Source organism: Marmota monax, unplaced genomic scaffold (genome assembly GCF_021218885.2).
Source record: "Marmota monax isolate L192 unplaced genomic scaffold, Marmota_monax_Labrador192_F-V1.1 WCK01_AAM20220418_F8-fsc00042, whole genome shotgun sequence".
NCBI lineage: Eukaryota > Metazoa > Chordata > Mammalia > Rodentia > Sciuridae > Marmota > Marmota monax.
In genome coordinates this window covers 9220402-9240054 of record NW_026693008.1, presented here as the reverse complement: position 1 = coordinate 9240054, position 19653 = coordinate 9220402, and the positions used below count along the sequence as shown (strand labels likewise).

Sequence of the window (19653 nt, the reverse complement as noted above, 5' to 3'; positions counted from 1 at the left end):
GAGAGCATGTTTCTGGTTCATGTCTGGGAGATCCTGACACACTTTCCAATTATGTGTGCCTTCCACGCAGCCCTGTCGCTGGGAGAGTAGGGGAAGGAAGGTGTGATGCACTGTGGGCGGCACTGGTTTGCTCCCTACTCCTCACTCCTTTGCACTTCCTGTTGAAAATCATGAATGGTAACACCAGGGTGAACAGCATTAGTGCTGCCAGAGGACCCCTCTCAGGAGGGCTTTCAGTTCCCAGGAGAATTGAGTCAACTCACAGGGGGAAGCTGGTGACATAGGAGCCTCAGTAGATGACTTCAGCCTTCCCAGCTTTGGAGCATCCCATCTGACCCTCTAGCAGAGACTGGCACAGACCAGGAAGGGAGAACCATGAAGACCCAGGAATGTTTAACACATTGTAGCCAGAAAAAGAATGTCAATGTTTCCTCCATACATCATTGCTAATATAACTCTCCTTTTTAGTTTCCCTAGAAAATTAACACAACTTTATGAACAAACAGGTTAGCATAGTACATTTTTATGTTTCTAAACTAGAACAGAAGATTGCTCTCTTCCCTGCATGACTTCTGAGATCCCTAAGTGGTATCTTTCTAATGACAAGAATGTTATTGCAGGTGTGCAGATGTCAGGCTATGGGGGGCAATAGAAGGGACATAGCTACTTACATTTGTTTCCTTTGTAACCAGGAGTGAAACTGTGTGGAGCTGTGGCTGCCCAGCAGGGTTCATGGGCATGATGCCCAAGTATACCAGTGACTTTGGTCTTCCTGCTCTCTGTGTTCCTTGCAGTGGACCTGCAGAGGGCCAGAGCCAGGCTCTGGGTGGAAGGACCCCAAAGGTGTCCTACCTGCATGTTTCTTCCATCTGCACTATCACTGGAGAAATCTGCTCATATCACTGTTATTTTGAAATTCACAAGCAGGGTTTAATTTTGTGTGTGTCATTTCCTAATGATACATTCTGTTGTGCTACATGCCATCAGTTGTATCTCACCTAGCTGCCCTTCTCTAACTCACCAAGTGACCTTGAACAATTCTTTCTCAGGCACTGAGCATGTGTCAGGTATGTGTGAAGACACATTTTAATCATGTTAGCTGTGAAATCTTCATGACAGACCTCATCCATTGTCTGCATGTTACAAGTTGGGGAAAAACTCAGACAGGAAGAAGTGGCCACACAGCTATGAAAAAAGTGGCAGAGCTGGGATCAACCCCAGCAAAGAGATGATATTAAAGGATGGCAAAGAGAGGATATTACAAATACTTGATAGCTTTTTACTGTTAATGCAAGCTTAACTATTAAGCTTTTACTTTAGAAAACTAAATATAATTATTTCAGCCTAATTTGACAGCTTTTCCTTTAGTTCTGTCACTCAGGTGACACCTAGCCCAGGACATCTTTGTGGCTCCCAATCCGTTTCTTGGCTTCTGCCTGTGATGATCCTTAGAGTGCCCTTGAGAGCCCCAGAACCAGCCTGCCCTTCCTGCAGTGCTTATACCCCTCCCTCTTCCCTGCCCAACTGGACCCTTGCCTGTGTCCTTGACCTCTTCTCCAAAGTCTCTCTGTCCCCATCATGCTTTCCTCCAACAGCTCTGTTTTCTTTCTCCCTTGAGAATTAAGAAGTCAAGTGGGAGACTTGAAGTAGTCCTCATATTGAACTCTGCTTCATCTCTTCATCCCCTGAATCTTTGAGCTAAATGTTATATTCCTCTAAGACTCAGTTTACTTATCTAAAAATGAGCATAACCACACTTGCCTCCTAGGGTGTGGCAAGGACTAAATGAGAGGGTGTAGGTAAAGCACTGAGCAGGGGTCACCTAGGCCCCTGTACCGGGAGTGGAATTATAAATCTGTCCAACATACAGTTGCAGAGGGACTGTAGTCACTGAGACTATGTCACTCCACTGCCTCTTCCCCACCTCCCCGCAATTTATAGAAGCAGCTTGAATCTTTTCTTTCAGTGGAAACATTTCTCCTTTTCTTAAAGGCAAAGCTTCAGGTGAAGAGGAAATGACAGCTCCTTTTTGGGCCTGGCTGGCCCAGGAGGAGATTTGGGGGTGAGGACCTTCAAAGGGGAGACAGCACAGAGGCCAGAATCTGGATGGAGGTCTGAGGCCTTAACCCTTAAAAATGCCCACAGCCAGGCTCCAGGATGCAAAACCATAGCTTCTAGGGAAGGCCACAGCTGCCATCAAATGTCCCCTTTCAGGCACAGTCTGAACGTCTCCCCAGGACAAAGATGCTCCAGAAGCTTGTTAAATGATTTTCAGCAATTTCAGAAATTGCCTTAGCTGGTTGGTTAGATTTTGCTGCAGTCTTAGATTAGGAAAGAAAGAAAAAAGGCTGCTGGTGATGGGAATGTGGCTTTGTCTAGGAAGGCCAGCTGCTGTGGGCTGCTTCTAAAAACATTGGAAAGGCATGAATGGACTCTGCCAGGTATGTGAATGGCCTCCCGGGCCCACTGAGGACACGCCTCACCCCTACATAGCTTTGCTCACCAATTACTGGTATCTTCCCCTGGAACTCCTAGACTGATCCAGAAACTTGTGTTTACTTCTTACCCTAAAAAAAAATTAAAAAGAAAGAAAGAAAGAAAAAGAAAAAACCAACCATTGTCTCTCCCCAGTCAGCCCCTTTGGCTTAATCTCTGAGAGCTCGGTTTTGTTTGTTTTTCTTTCACTGCACTGGGAATAAGGATGCCAAGTTCAAGTCAACTGGCTTTCTCCTTCCAGAAGTGGCTGAGAGGAAAAGGTCAGAATTTAGCATGGGCACAGGGTCCTGATAAGGTGGAATTTTCCCACAAAGGGATGTGTGTTCTGTTCCTATTAGGACTCATGTTTTGTGATACCAGACATATCTGGACCTGGCACTGATCCTTGGTGAGGCATGAGGTTGTTGATTTTAGTGTATGAAGCATATCTGAGTGGCAAGGGTCCATTGGGCCTTTCTCTACCTAGTTCTGCTCATCCTCAAAGAGCCATGGCTGGGGTGTACCACATAGCCTGCTGCTACAGGCCTCCCTCATTTCTGTTGGCCTCTGTGAGACATGCCTCAAATCTGTAGGGACTCCAGTGGCCTTTGCAGCCTGAAGATGATATTTTACCCTCAACTATGTTGTCTCTTGGACCAAAGGACAGCTGTTGGTCCACATAATCAACAGAGCTAGAGAGCAGGAGGGGAGAGTCGCATTCTAATCCCAACCGTGCCTCTATCTCTTCAGAAGGTTCCAGGGAAAGGTGGGGGTGGCTTTGCCTCCTCCCCATGTACAAAAGGCTCCAATCCCTCCCTGCCCAGCGTTGCTTCAAGGTTGTTATGGAGGGCATGGGGAAGTCAGTGTTTAGCAGTCCTTTGGAGTAGAACAGAGAAGGGGGAGACAGTAGGCCTGTGGACTATAAGGCTAGAGCCTGGGCCTTGGCTCATGTTTAGGCAAGGGAGCCAGACTAGTGCAGAAGTCACCAAGGAAATTAAAATAGCTTCACATAGGGGCTGGGATTATAGCTCAGTGCTAGACCAACTAGCCTAGCACATGTGAGGCACTGGGTTCAATCCTCACATAAAAATAAATAAAGTAAAGGTATTATGTCCATCTACAACTAAAAAATTAAAAATATGTATATATGTTCATGTAAGCTGGGCCATGTAAGCCGGGCTCAGTGGTGCGTACCTCTGATCCCAGCTACTTGAGAGGCTGAGGCAGGAGGATCCCAAGTTCGAGGTAAGCCTCAGTAACTTAGTGAGACCTTGTCTCAAAATAAAAAATAAAAAAGGCCGATTGTGTTTCCTGATCTTATCTACTGTTATCATTACATATTTGATGTCCTTTTTTTTTTTTTTTTTGTACCAGGGATTAAACCCAGGCATGCTTAATCACTGAGCCATAGCCCCAGCCCTTTTTATGTTTGTTTGTTTGAGACAGGGTCTCACTAAGTTGTTTAGGGCCTCGCTAAGTTGCTGAGGCTGGCTTTGAACTTGCAATCCTCCTGCCTCAGCCTCTTGAGAAGCCGGGATTGTAGGCATGCACCACCATGCCCAACTTTTCATATTTTTTGATAGTAAATTATGTATAGCAAACTATAAATTGCCCTAAGGGAAGCCAATGTCCTGTATACATACACAGACTGCACATTCTGCCCACTGCTTCTTTTCTCTTTGCTTAACTGCAGTGATCCTTTTTGCTATATGTTGTACCATTGGAGGTTGTTTCTAGATGTGTGCTATTATAAACTTGTAGAGAATATCCTGACATAGAGACCTCTAAACCTAGCCTGTGTTTGCAATTTGCCTCTCTGTAATCTCTAGTAACAAACTTCACTGCCTGCCAGCACCATCCTCGCCAAGGGAGCACAGGGTGAAGGGAGCCTGCTCAAGACACAGTGAATGAGTGACTAGCCCCAGTGAAGCTCAGGACTCAGGACCTGTTGGCTAGGGTACCAGGTTGCTCCTTTCACTTGGGTTCCATATCAGAAAAGGGCTTCACACAGTGCCAGGCATCTAATTAGGGGTCAGTATTAACTGTGACATCATGGCAGCCTGTCACTATGCCTTTCAATTGCTGCCTTTTCCATGGCAGAACCAGGAAACCCTGCAGGGACAGTGGAGCTTGCTGTCCCTGCTGAGCATAAGCCAGCAATTAGGACCTGGGCGGCCAGGCTAATGGCCTCCTCAGCCACAGACAGGTGGGTGTGCCTCGCTCAGTACCAGAGAGTGCTCTGAGAGTGTGCTGCTGCCACAAGTAATTGCTTCCCCTGAAGCTGTTCCTCTGGGTGTTGGTAGTCATGCCTCGGCACTCCCCTTAGGGAATCTGATTATCCAGCCCAGCTGGATGGGGAACTAGGATACAAAAGCCACCTACCAAACAGAAGAAGCAGAACAGCTGCTCCAACTCTTTCCTTGGGATGATGTGGCCTCCACAGGCAAGTGGCTTTGGAAGGTGCCTTATTTCCTGCCCAGAGGCCTGGGCTGCCTCTTAGGCTTGAGGCCCATATTTGTAGTACTCCTATGTGCTTGGGGAGGGTTTCTGAGCTGCCTGGCCTGTGGTAGGTAGACTCCAGAGTCACCATTTTTTTTTTCAAGTTGTAGATTGACACAGTAACTTTGTTTGTTTGTTTATGTGTGCTGAGGATTGAACCCAGTGCCTCACACATGCTAGGCAAGTGCTCTACCACTGAGCCACAACCCCTGCCCAGAACCCAGAGTCTTGACTTCAGGTTCACACCTGCTATGGGCTTTGGCATAGACCGACTGGTATGGACCTGGGTCCCAGATCTGCTGTTTCTTACTCCATGGCCTTGAACAGCAGGCTCAACTTGCATGCTCTCTATCTAAATCCTACCAGCTTTTATTTTTAATTTTTCTTTTGATAAAAAAAAACACACACACATAAGTTTTAAAAGTCAAACACTAAATGGTTGCTAACGCAGGTTCTGTTCACCATCACAAATTCCCCAGTTCTTGTCCCACTCCATCCAGTTGTCTATTTCTTTTCTTTTTTTCTTTTATTATAACTGGGGATTTAACCCAGAAGCAATTTACCACCGAGCTACATCCCCAGCCCTTATTGTTTTTGGGTTTTTTGTTTGTTTGTTTGTTTTGTTTTTTGTTTTTTTAGACAACTTAACAGGGTCTCACTAAGTTGCTTTGGGCCTTGCTAAGTTGATGAGGCTGGGTTTGGACTTGGCAATCCTCCTGTCTCAGTCTCCTGAGCCACTGGAATTATAGGCGTGCACTACCACACCCACCCTTTATATTTCTAAGTCATTCACATATATTGTCATTTCTTGCTCTTTCACCTGAATATCATTGCCTTCCTATGAGGGGAAAAGTGAGTCTAATAACCACCTTTCCACACCCACTCATCCTTCCAAGGTTATGATTTGGGGGAAATTGCTAGTCAATGTTTACATGCTTTAAACTACTGTATATAAACATTTTTTTTCCTAGTAAACCAAAAGTGGTGGTATTCTATTATTGTGCTATAATCCTTTTTTTTTTAATTAAGCTATAATTAAATATCTCATCTTATTCGTTTAGTTTTTTTGTTTGTTTGTTTGTTTTGGTGCTTTACGCTCTTCTTTATAAAATCTGGCTAAACACCATAAAGCTTTTCTCAACATGACTAATCCCTCAAATTGTGGCTTTTGTGTTTTCCCCAGAGGTGTTGCACCAGAAACCCCTCACCCTCCCATTCACTCTCACCATCCTGTCCACTGGCCCCCAGAGTGAAGAGACTGAAAATCAGTGAGGTAGAAAAATTGAGGCAGAAATGCAACCCTGGCAGGAAATGGAGTTATGGTCAATGGTCAGCACTTGACCCAAGGATGCTGTAACTCAGTGTGAATAGCCTACATGTAAATAGGACCACTCAGTGGTTTTAATTGTGGCTTGGGCCAGGGGTCTCTGACCCTGACCACAGAGGACAGAGAGACAGGTCTCCCTGTTCATCTTAAGTGACCCTTTCTGGTGAGATTAGCAAGCCCATTTCCATCCCTTATCCCAGGCATATCTAAGAACAAGTTAGGCCATGAGTCTGGCCTGACAGATCCATGCTTTTTTTCCCATGGCGGCTTTTCCTTAAACATGCTAAACCAGCCTTACCCAATTGCTGGGCTGAGCACACCTCCTAGGGCTACCAGCACCTGGCACATCACAAACAGGGCTGCTTTTGGCCACTATACCTTGTCTTGTCTCCTCCATACAGCAGGTATTAGCTCTGAGCCCATTTCCTGCAAGTTCCCCACTGCAGGCAACTCTTTTTCCATTGCTGGTCAGAGGATGCTAAGGTCAACAGTAAGATTAAGGTGATAGCCGGGCTTGGTGGCACATGCCTGTAATCCCAATAGTTCGGGAGGCTGAGGCAGGAGGATTGTGAGTTCAAATCCAGCCTCAGCAATTTAGTGAGACCCTAAGCAACTCAGTGAGACCCTGTCTATAAATAAAATATTAAAAGGATGTGACTCAGTGGTTAAGCACACCTGGGAACAATCCCTGGTACCAAAAAAAAAAAAGATTAAGGTGATGCTGGAGGCCTAGGCCCAAGAGCCCAATCACCAAATGTCCACAAATAAGCAACTCCTGACTTGGTGCAGCACACATTCTTGAATGGGACAGAGAGCCTCCTGAGCTGAGAGCTCTTGAATGGACACCCATTATACCTCACACCAGAGAAGCTTGTGCATGATTAGAGGCCTCTGATGACCACCATTCAGCTCATAGGGCTTTCTTACCTTGGCAGTTACACATGACACTGCCATCCATGTGTTCCTGCAAGTCACGCCTAAAGGGTGCTCTGCCACTAGGACTACCAGAGGAGCATAGGAAGATGGTGCAGGGCACATGTTCTCTGCCTCAGTCAGTAAGGGAAAAGGCATGGCATCAGAGAGAGAAGGAAGATGCATAGATCTCTTCATAAGGCTACATGCTTTCTAAACAGACAATTTACTGGGATTTAATCTACAACTCAGATTCAATTGGCTAAGTAAGGAAGAAGAAAGTGTGTGGTTGTCATGGCAACATCAAATTGCCCAGGATCAGGTTTGTCTCTAAGGAGGGGGAAAGGGGGTAGCAAAGCCAAGCCTCCATCTTCTTGGCAGGGATGTTATGGAAATTGGGGGAGCAGGCTGGTCCCACTTGCATGAAGTAGAGAGCATTCTTCCCACCACCCAGATCAGGGCTGAGGGCCTGAGCCATGTGGTGTATTGCAGAGGGGTCTGGCTGGCTCAGGGACCTCACTGTGGGGCCTGGGGACTCTGATTGCCCAAGCATGTCAACTTTCAGACATCCTCTTGCTGAGGGCCAGTTCTTTTCTTGGGGGCTAGCCCCTCCCAGAGCATCTTGTCCTGCTCCCTAATCCTAGTTTTCTTAGCAGAACTTTTGCCTGTTGGCCTGGCTGTGGATGTGGGCACAGCCTGAGACATCCTCTGAGTCTGTCTGAAGGATCAAGGGAACTGAAGCCTCATCCAGAGAGTGCCAATCAAAGCTGGTGCTGCCATTCCTAAATACTCAGTGCTGCTGGCCTGGCTTCTTCCTCCCCACTAAGAATAAAATGGAGTCAGCTAGAGAAGTTGCCCCGCATGGGCAACCTCGGCCCATTCCTAGGTGGCTGTAGATGGCAGGGGAGAAGGCTGCTCAAATGGGGAAGACTTTAAGCAATGGGAAAATTCCCTGGCCCTAAACCCACTTTATCCCTATTTGGCTTCTGATCATCCAGTGCTCTTGGCCTCCCAAGACAAGGTCCTATCTCCTCAGCAGCCTCCAAGTCACTCACTGACCAGCTAAGCCCTGCCCATTCATCTCTGTGGACCCTGGGCTTGGCCACAGGAGGGGCTCTACTGACACCTAATACATAAGATGAATGAATGAATGAATGAATGGTTAACTTGGGTAGTGAGGACTGGGAATAGAAGAATTTTTTTAAAAAAAGGTCAGATTTGCAGGGGAACCTGGTAGGTTCCCCCCAGGTAGGAAACTGGGGGACCATAAATGCCAAATTGAGAGGGGAGGGGAGGTGTCAGGCTCCCCCTATCTTCTACCCTCGATCTAAGACAACTCCCTGACAGATGTGCCCCTATCACCTGATTCCCCTCAGAGAGACAGGGAGCCCGGGGCCCATTCCCCAGAGCCTAGCTCACCTGGTCTTTGAAGAGGGCTGCCTCTCTAGAACCCAGCAGACCTGATTGTTTTTTTTTAACACACTCTGTGGGCTCTCCCATTTGTCCAATTAGTGCTAATTGGAAGCAAGAGGAGTGTGAATTGGGGAGGGAGGGAGGGAGGTCTGGAGCTCTAATGTCCTTGTCAGAACTTTGAGCCAGTCACCAAGCTTCCTGGGTCAGGCCCTTCCGCAGCAGTGCAGGGTCTCCTGCAGGGTTGGTGGGATTGTTCAGGGGCTCCTTCTGGTACTACGTGCATTGGATCCAAGCACAGTCAGGCTTCTGCTCTCCAGAGGGTTCAGGCTGCACTGGCCACCTCCTCCCCCATGCCTGTTGTACCCCAGGTAGAACAGGCTCAAGGTTTTCATCATTGACTTCTCACCTGTGTAGAGCCAGGGCACTTCAGTTTTCAGATTCTAGGACTAAAGGGTAAGAGGGACTTAGGGCCTGGCAAGACAGGCAAGGAGGGGCTGGGGACCTCCTAAACCCATCACTGATCCTCAGTCCCAGCCTCACCCTGGGGATCAACAAAGGCAAAGAAAGGTTTGCTGCATCTGACTTGGTGTACATTTGTGCTCCTCATGAGAGATAAAGGTCCAGAGGCCCTTCCTAGAGAAGTGGGACTTCCCCTTTGCTTCCCCTCCTCCCCCACGTCCCTGCAGTCAGAGATGAGGGTGTCCAGAGGCAAAGCATTCTTTGTGTCAGGCCCAAGCTCTGTTCCTGATCCTATAGTGCTTTCCCCACCCACAAGCACTGGTCACAGTCTGGTGACAGAGACTATAATGTGGAGCACGGTGTGTAGGCACATGGCAGAAGGCCTCTGCTCCAGCCTGGGCAAAGATACGCTCCTACCCTGCTCTGCAGTGCTGCATCCATCATCATCCATGGGTGCCCTTGTCCTGGGCACTGTCAGGCCTCCCTCTTAGTGGATGGAGACACTGAGGCCCAGCCTACAACCACCCAGATGCTCTGGCTGGGGACATACCTCTGGAAGCAGGGCCCTCAGGACTCAAAGATACTCACAGATTAGGATTCTTTCTGGGATCAGGCCCAGCTTCTGTCCCTAAAAATGGGCTCATCCCCACGCAGCAGGTACTAGAGAACACAAAGGGACAGAGGACTCCTCTGTTCTCAGGGATTCTGAGAACAGAGGCCTGGCCAGTGGCAGCCGCTAGAGGGCAGAACCCTCCCATGTGTTTTCTCCTGAGGGCTGGTGAGCAGATGAGCTAGGCAGACCAGACACAATGGAGTGGTGGCCCCTGGGCGCAGTCTCCACAAGGCTGAGACGCTGGCCAGAAGTCCACCTGGATCCTAGGCCCCCAAAGTCCTCCCTGAGTCTTCAGGCTTTTCGCCTCCTAAGAGCCCAGCCATGAGCCAACAGGGACTGGCTCCTGCATTAGTGACTGGTCTCTCATTCTTAGAACATGAGGGCTAGAGGAGCACTTAGGAAAGCAGGTCCTCCAGCCTCCTCCATGCAGTGAGGAAACAGGCAGGGAAAAACTCATCTGACCACACCCTGTATATGAGTTGTGTTGGGACACATTTCCCAAGGACTGATCATGAGCCAGGCACCCACAGCATCCCCATGGATCCTGTTAGAATCACTTTATATTTGCAGATGTGGAAACTGAGGCTCAGACAAGCTGCCATTTGACTGAAATCCTCGGATTCCAGACCAGACAGGATGATGACCAAGTCTGTGTTTGATTTGCCATACAGCAGAGATACCCTCATGGTTGGCTCACTGATAAAAGTGAATGAGTGTGTGTGTGTGTGTGTGTGTGTGTGTGTGTCCACAGACACTGGCTGCTAAAGCAGGGACCAGGCTGCCTCTGTTGCACCCACACTTGCTCTCCCAGGTTGAGGCCTCTGCTTCTCATCTGGACCTGGCCAGTGGTTGCCCTGGGTAGAAGGAGCTATGCAAGGTGGCAGTACCATAACAATCCTCATTGAGGGCCATTTGATGTAACAGTGACACTAAACCCAAGAAAAGGGTGTTAACTAAGAGGACCAGCAGCAGTCTAAGAGGTTGTGCCTGCAGCCTTAGGTGTTAAGAACCCTTTCCCCCACTCCCCAATACTGGGGATCAAACTCAGGGCCTCATGCATGCTAGGCAAGAGCTCTACGACTGAGCGATATCCCCAGCCCAAAGACTCACTTTTTTGAGTCCTCAGCTTGGCCTTGCTCCTCCAACCAGGCTTGGGGACCTCTTCTCAGGACCTAAGGTGGGTAGCTCGGTGCTCAGGCAGCACCACTGAGCCCTGGAGCTCCTGGGTGTTTTAGCTCTGGTGAGGGTCTGAGCAATTTGACTGATTTCTGTTGGTCTGCTGGCTCCTGACTCTTGCCCTTGCATGGAGCCCAGGAGACCCTGGAGATCCAGGTCAGCTGTCTGCTAGGACCCCTCCTCAAGACTGAACCTGCCTCCACACGCTAGCCCTAGGATTCTCCCTGACATCTAACAGCAGGGCTGGCCAAAATTACGGCTGGCACCGTCTCTACTCAGGCTAAAGCTAATTAGGGGGTATTGCCCTGAAGTGACCCACTTAAAAAGCTAGCCTATCTGGCCATCTGACTTTGTGTGAGAGTGTCATATTACCTCTCTAGCTTCATCTCCTCTCTCCAGAAAATGGGTGAAGAGAATTCAGGAGAAGGGAGGTCAAGAAGTGATTGATAAGCAGGGCATGGTGGCACACACCTGTAATCCCAGGGGCTCCAGAAGTTCAGGTAGGAGAATCGTGAGTTCAAAACCAGCCTCAGCAAATTAGCAAGGCCCTAAGCAACTCAGTGAGACCCTGTCTCTAAATAAAATATTAAAGAAAGGTCTGTGGATGTGGCTCAGTGGTTAAGTACCCCTGAGTTCAATCCCTGGCACCAAAAAAAAAAAAAAAAAGTGATGGGCCATTAGAACATCAAGCCCAGGTTCCTGGGAGCTGAGTGTGGGCAGATGCTGTGAGACGCTGGAAGTGAGTTTTTGGCCTATCTCAACATTTCTCCTGCCACCCTGTGCTCATTGTCTCCCTTACTGATCTTTCACAAAGAACACTGGGAATTTCCTAGCCAGAAGTTATGAAATAGAGGGCAAACTAGCTGATGATGTAGATGGGCTCTTGGAACTCACTTCCCTTTGCAAAGAAGAGTCTGCTTAGGAAAGAATGACCAGTGGGGGCAGGAACCAGACATCCTGGCTGCAACTCTTTTTTTTTTGGCAGGGGGTGGGGTGGACACCAGGGATTGAGCCACATCCCCAGCCCTTTTTTGTACTTTAATTAGAAACAGGGTCTCACTGAGTTGCTTAGGGCCTCACTAAATTGCTGAGGCTGGCTTTGAACTTGTGATCCTCCAGGATGGATGGATTGTGGGCAGGTGACTTTTCTCTGGGCCTCTGTCATCTGTAAAGTGGACAGAAGCATGTGGTGAGGGTTAAAAGAGTCAAGGAGCTGGGCACGGTCATGTACACCTATAATCCCAGCAGCTGGGGAAGCTAAGGCAGGAAGATGGCAAGTTCAAAGCCAGCCTCAGCAAAAGTGAAGTTCTAAGCAACTCAGTGAGACCCTATCTGTAAATAAAAATACAAAATAGGGCTGGGGATGTGGCTCGATAGTCGAGTGCCCCTGAATTCAATCCCCAGTACTAAAAAAAAAAAAAAAGAAAGAAAGAAAAAGAAAAAAGAGTCACAGAGAGATCATCTAATGCAGTGCCGCACACATAGGAAGTGGACACAAGCAATTGTAGGTCAGAGAGCAACCATCATTTCATAATTCATGACTGTTATCATGGTACCTGTTGTACCTGTTTATGTGCCTGTGTCTGTGGGCCCCTATAAATCTGTACATCTGTAAATCCATGCTAGTTGCTGTGAGTCCTCCCGGTGTGTGTGTGGTGTGTTTCCACATGTGGGCCGTCATATCTTGGCATAGGTGTGTGTGTATCACTCGGCGTGATTTCTCCTGCAGAGCCAGTGCTGAGAAGGTAGGAGGTGAGGAGTAGTCTATGACAGGGCTGGTGCTTGGAGAAAGGGAGAAGTGGACAGGCTGAGTCTGGGAGAAAACGGGGAGGAAAATGGGACCAGCTTAGCTCAGATTAGGTAAAGTGTTTAAGGGGACTAAGATCAAGCTCTATTCCCTCTTGCACCAGGATGATGCATAGGAAAGTGTTGGGCTGAGTCCCCTAAAGAAGACTGGCCACAGCTAACTCATGCCTCACCCTGACCAGGGAGCTCTGAGGCCCCAGAAAATCCCACAGTCTGGCAGTGACATGTTGTCCAGCTCATTGCTTGGCCCCTCAGGCCGTGATCTGCTAAAACTCTAATAGGAGGTGTATTTATGAGTTGCTATAAAGGTACTGGCATCCTGGTGATAAAAGCCTCCAAAATTGCCATAAACTGCAATTTATATGTTTATAACCATTTACCAGCTAGTGGGTTAGAGATTTGGTTGTCACTGACACCAGAACCAAGGAGGCACAGTTTCTAGCCAGTGTCATGCAGGGAGGGCTGAAAGAGGGAGCACTAGTGTGTAGCAGAGGGCCACTGCCCACTTCTTCCACACCTGTCCCTTCCTGAGAGACTCCTCATTTGGGAGCATGCCCTGAAGTCTTATTTATCTTGAGGCATAACTTACGCTTAGTGAAGTACATTCACCATTAATATACAACTCTGTAATTTTTTCATAGACAGCTACCGTGTAACCATGACACCCAGCAGAGTTCATCATCCTAGGAAATTCCCTTGTGCCTCTTCTCTGTTAATGTCCCCGACCCCAAAAGTAGCTACCATTCTGACCTCCTCAGAGATGGGTTTTTCTGCCCCAGAATTTCATCTAAATGTAATTATGTCAAATGTACTCCCTTGCGACTGGCTTCTTTTGACCAACATAGTGGTTTTAGATTTATCCGGGTGGCCCTATGTAACAAGCATTCATTTCTTATTATCACTGACTTTTGTAGCCATTGCATGTTTTTTTTTGTTGTTGTTGTTTTTGTGTGTGTGTGTGTTTGTACCATGGATTGAACCCAGGGGTGCTTAACCACTGAGCCCTTTTTTATATTTCATTTAGAGACAGGTTCTCACTGAGTTGTTTAAGGCCTCACTAAATTGCTGAGGCTGGTTTTGAACTTGTGATCCTCCTGTCTCAGCCTCCTGAACTGCTGGGATTACAGGGGTATGCCACCCGCTCCCGGCCCATTGCATGGTTAGGTAGTCTCTTGTTTATTTAGTCTCTTGTTGATAGAAGTCTGGGTTGTTTCTAGGGTTGGAATATTATGGATATTCCTGTGTGTGGTCATAGTTTTTTATTTCTCTTGGATAAATACTTCAGAGTGGAGTGGTTGTGTCCTGGGGTAAGGGTATGTGTAACTTTATAAGAAACTGCCAGTAGCAACGTGTGAGAATTCCAGTTTCTCACCATCTTTAGAAGGTCTTCTGCCCCAGACCCTTGGTTGCCTCGAAGAGTCCACCCATCACTGGACACCATGATACATACCTGTAATGCCAGTGACTCAGAAGGCTGAAGCAGGAGGATCACAAGTTTGAGGCCAGTCTCAGCAAAATAGTGAGAATTTGCATTAGGGATTGAAGCCAGGGATGTTTAACCACTGAGCCACATTCTCCGTCCTTTTTATATTTTACTTAGAGACTGCATCTCACTGAATTGTTTAGGGCCCCACTAAGTTGCTGAGGATGGCTTTGAACTTTTAATCCTCTAGACTCAGCCTCCTAAGTCAATGGGATTACAGGTGTGCATCACCATGCCTGGCTCAAAATTTTTTAATTTTAAAAAGGGCTGGGAATGTAGCTCAGTGGTAGAGCACCTCTGGGTTCCCTAGTACTGAAGAAAAAAAAATCCAGCCTATCCATTGCCCTATCTGGAGGTGGGACTGGCTGCTGGGATGGTGACCCAGAGTCCCACTGCAGGGGAAGCATCTGGGCAGATGTGGGCAAGTGCATGTTATACTCTGGGAACTAGCGAGGGGGAAAGGAACTTTACTTTTGATAAGTCCAGCTATAACTTAGGTACCACATTACCTCAATGTATAATCCCTTATTTAATCCTCTAGGTGTTGGGGTCCTGCAGGGAATGGCAGACAAATCACTTGCAGGCTGCAGAGAACCCCACCTCCACCTGTCAAGGCTGCCTGTTTAGATCTATCACATGACCTAGCACAAAAGTGCTGAGAAGGTCTGTAGATTTTTTCTCCATTCCTCCAATACCCAGAGCAAAGCCCAGGGAGAGAAGGGACTTTGCCCCCATAGTTATAATTCGAGTTAGGCAATGACTTAGCTGCTCTGCTCCTAGCTCAGGAGGGGAAATCAGGCCTCTCTCTCCGACAGAGGCCCTTTTTTACACTCCCTTCTCATTGAACCAATCCCCAGGAGGGCTTCTCTCAGCTGGGAGCTCCTCTGGGTGACCGTGTCACAGTCCTGTTAATAACAGTAGCTCAGTCAGAGCAGGCACACAGCAGGCATCAATGAAACGAAGGTTGATGCATGAGTTAGCCTGGCTCTGCTACTTGGAAAAATACTAGAAAATTCCTCCTCTGAAATATCGACAGTTGGCAGCTTAAGCCAAAATCTCACAGCCAAAAGAATCTCCAGACATCTTTAGGTATGGTGTCCTGCTTTCAACCAACCATGTGTTACTAACCAAATTTCAAGGATAAAATAACTGATATTAGAAAGATAAGCAACTGCCCCAGACTTTTTACTGCAGATCTGATAAAATGACTAGTTCAAATGGAAACTGAAGGCCTTTGGAGCAACACCCATCAGAAGCAAAGGTCATGCACCCCAGAAATTACAAAATAAGCAATGACAGCTGGGTACAGTAGTGTATACCTATAATACCAGCAACTTGGGAGACTGAGGCAGGAGGATCGCAAGTTTGAGCTCAGCCTCAGCACTTAGTGAAACCATGTCTCAAAATAAAAAGAGAAGAAAAGGGCTGAGGATATAGCTCAATGGCAAAGCGCTCCTGGGTTCAATCCCCACTACCAAAAAAAAAAAAAAATAGGTTCAATTGAATATGCTTCCCTTTGTACAAAGTTATTGGGTAAAGCAAAGTCCATTGGCATTTTTCCTAATTTTGTCTGCACTGTGTGGAAATTTCTTTCCTTCCAAATACACTTAGTGCTAACTCTAGGGGACAAGTTGGAGGACTAGAGGTAGTACTTGTTAATCAGAGAGATTAATCTGACCTGTAGCTATAACAGGTATTAAACAAACATATTAAATGTACCTGCCGATGTTATGTGGCTTCTCACCGATATTCTAAGTTATAGGATGTAAGCTATATCTAAATATAAAAGAAAAAAAATGGCAGAGTGGGAAGAAGCAGGAAATAAGACAGAGGACATGGGACAGGTGGGGACAGCCAAAAGAATCTGGTGGGGACTGTGGTCTGCACTCATGGCAAATAGGCAGGGTGTGAAGGAAGGACTCTGGGCAGTAGAGGATTACTAGCAGGTGGCTACAGAGGGTGACTAGGAAGGCCCATGTATATATATCTCCCTTTATGCTCTCCTCTGGAGTTGGGGGACAGGAGGGGTTTGCCCTGCCAAGTCCCTTCCAAGGGCCTAATGACCAGCTTTTTTCACAAATCTCCCACCCAAGCCTGCCCAGGCAGCTTATGATGGGCCTGGAGTTTGCTCTATGCCTAAGATGGCCCTGTTTTCTACTATCTCCTGGCTGCTGGGTCTTAGGCAGTCAGGAGAGGAGCCCTGGGACAGCTTAGGGAGACTCAGGGTCCTGGTCCAAATGTAAGCCCCTCAACCCAGCTTAGCCCTAAGTCTTGTTAGTTTGTTTTGTACTGGGGATTGAACCCAGGGTGCTTAACCACTGAGCCACATCCCCAGCCCTTTTTATTTTTCATTTAGAGACAGGGTCTCTCTAAGTTGCTGAGCCTGGCTTTGAACTTGCAATCTTTCTGCCTCAGCCTCCTGAGCTGCTGCGATTACTGGTGTGCACCATCACACTTGACCTTGGCCCCCAAGTCTTAAAACTGGCCTCTCTAGAATGAAGGCCAGGAGTCTGCTAATTTTTAACTTGGCCAGCAGGTAGAGGACCACAAGGAATGGGAACTAAATGCCCCATTGAAAGGCACGCACACTAGAGAAAAGGAGAGAGAGTTAGATATTTGTACACATGTATATAGTCATGTGTTGCAGAACAACATTTCAGTCTATGACGGACTTTACTGTATATGTGATAGTGGTCCCGTGAGATTAAATCACTTAGTGATGTCATAGCCACCTTAGTTCATATAAGTTCACTCTCTGATGTTTGCATAAGGATGAAATCACCCAACAATGCATTTCTCAGAACAAGTCTCAGTGGTTAAGTGATGCAGAACTGTAATGAGTCTTACATCAGTAATTACATGACTAATAATGAGGCATTTATTATATATGTATACAATATTATACAATTAATGATTAAGTACATTTATTATATTAATAGTCATATTATTATATTTTAGCATATAATACATATGCTTTTAACTAAGAGGATGAAAACACATGTTCATAGAAAGACTTGTGCATAAATGGCTATAGCCCCAACCCAGAAACAACCCAAATGCCCACCAACAAGGGAATGGAGAAACAAATTGTGGTATATCCATGCAATTGAATAATACTTGGCAATAAAAAGGAATGAGCTGCTGCTATCCACAACAACATGGAGGAATCTAGCAAAAATTATGCTGCATAAACAAAGACAGGCAAAAAGAGTACCAACTTTAGCTGGGCACGGTGCTGCATGCCTGTAATCCTATCGGCTCATCAGATTGAGGCAGGAAGATTGGATTTAGAAGCAATTTAATGAGGCCCTAAGCAACTCAGTGAGACTCTCTAAATTAAATATGAAAAAGGGCTGGGGCTCAGTGGTTACGTGTTCCTGAGTTTAATTTCAGGTTAAGAAGAAGAAGAAGAAGAAAAAAGAGTACCAGTTTTATAATTCCACTCATATAAAATTCTAGAAAGTTCAAACTAACCTGTGATGACAAAAGCAGACCAGTGGCTACCTATGATAGGCTGGGATGGGCTGAATGGATTAAAAGAGATACAGAAACTTCTGAGGTGATAAAAATATCTGCCTTCTTGATGGTATTGATGGTCTCTGGGGTACATTCATATATCAACAATAAATAAATTGTACACTTTATGTAGGTATAGTTTATTGTACCTCAATTATACTTCAGTCATGTGGAAGAGATATTTTTCCCATCACATTACTTTCATTCAAAATACCATTACTATTATTAATATAGTTTCCCTTAATGTCATTTAATAATATCATCTAACAATATGAGGGGAAATGAAATAAAATAAAAATTATTTAAAAGTAGTATTTGTGTTATCTTTATCTCTTCCTTTTAAAATGGTGGCTATGCCAATAATCCCAGAAATTTGGGAGGCTGAGGGGGGATGATTGCAAGGTCCACACCAGCATGGGTAATAATAATAATTCATTTCAAAATTAAAAAAATTAGAGGGGCTGGGGTTGTGGTTTAGCAGTAGAGCGCTCGCCTAGCACATGTGAAGCCCTGGGTTCGATCCTCAGCACCACATAAAAATAAATAAATAAAGGTTATTGTGTCCAACCAAAAAATAAATATTAAAAAAAATTAGAATTGGGGGTTGTGGTTGTAGCTCAGTGGTAAAGTGCTTGCCTAGCATTTGTGAGGAACTGGGTTTGATCTTCAGCAGCACATAAAAATAAATAAATAAATTAATTAATTAATTAATTAAAGGTATTGTGTCCACCTACAACTAAAAAAATTTAAAAAGGGCTGGGTATGGAAATTGTATGGTATGTAATTGTATGACTCAGGAGGCTGAGGCAGGAGGATTGCAAGTTCAAAACCAGCCTCAGCAATTTAGCAAGAGTCTGTCTTAAAATTTAAAAAAAATTAAAAGGCTGGGGATGTGGCTCAGTGTTGAGCACCCCTGGGTCCAATCCTTGGTACAAAAAAAAGAAGTTAAATAAAATAAAAATAAACATAAAAATAAATAAAAAATTTAAAAGGGCTGGGGATGTACCACCCTTGGGTTCAATAACCTGTATCAAAAATGTTTCTATCAACAAATGGGCCAAGGACCTGAACAGACACTTCACAGAGGAGGACATACAATCAATCAACAAGTACATGAAAAAATGCTCACCATCTCTAGCAGTCAGAGAAATGCAAATCAAAACCACCCTAAGATACCATCTCACTCCAGTAAGATTGGCAGCCATTCTGAAGTCAAAGAACAACAAGTGCTGGCGAGGATGTGGGGAAAAGGGTACTCTTGTACATTGCTGGTGGGACTGCAAATTGGTGCGGCCAATTTGGAAAGCAGTATGGAGATTACTGGGAAAGCTGGGAATGGAACCACCATTTGACCCAGCTATTGCCCTTCTCTGACTATTCCCTGAAGACCTTAAAAGAGCGTACTACAGGGATACTGCCACATCGATGTTCATAGCATCACAATTCACAATAGCTAGACTGTGGAACCAACTCAGATGCCCTTCAATAGATGAATGGATAAAAAAAATGTGGCATTTATACACAATGGAGTATTACTCAGCACTAAAAAATGACAAAATCATGGAATTTGCAGGGAAATGGATGGCACTAGAGCAGATTATGCTAAGTGAAGCTAGCCAATCCCTAAAAAACAAATGCCAAATGTCTTCTTTGATATAATGAGAGCAACTAAGAACAGAGCAGGGAGGAAGAGCAGGAGGAAAAGATTAACATTTAACAGAGGCATGAGGTGGGAGGGAAAGGGAGAGAAAAGGGAAATTGCATGGAAATGGAAGGAGACCCTCATTGTTATACAAAATTACATATAAGAGGCTGTGAGGGGAATGGGAAAAAAAACAAGGAGAGAAATGAATTACAGTAGATGGGGTAGAGAGAGAAGATGGGAGGGGAGGGGAGGGGGGATAGTAGAGAATAGGAAAGGTAGCAGAATACAACAGTTACTAATATGGCATTATGTAAAAATGTGGATGTGTA

General features: G+C 46.0%; 1 protein-coding gene across 2 annotated transcripts in view; it reads left to right on the top strand.

Moving 5' to 3' along the window:
• The window catches only part of Rft1 (RFT1 homolog), a 54890-nt gene extending 46477 nt beyond the window's left edge, over nt 1-8413 (top strand). For both annotated transcript variants that reach the window (XM_046452946.2, XM_046452938.2), the window contains one exon: nt 2380-8413. Coding sequence is in view for 1 of the 2 variants with exons in the window: in XM_046452938.2 (XP_046308894.1) it covers nt 2380-2427 (48 nt within the window). In the remaining variant the exon portion in view is untranslated. The remainder of the gene's footprint in view (nt 1-2379) is intronic.
• The last annotated feature ends 11240 nt before the right edge of the window (nt 8414-19653 follow it).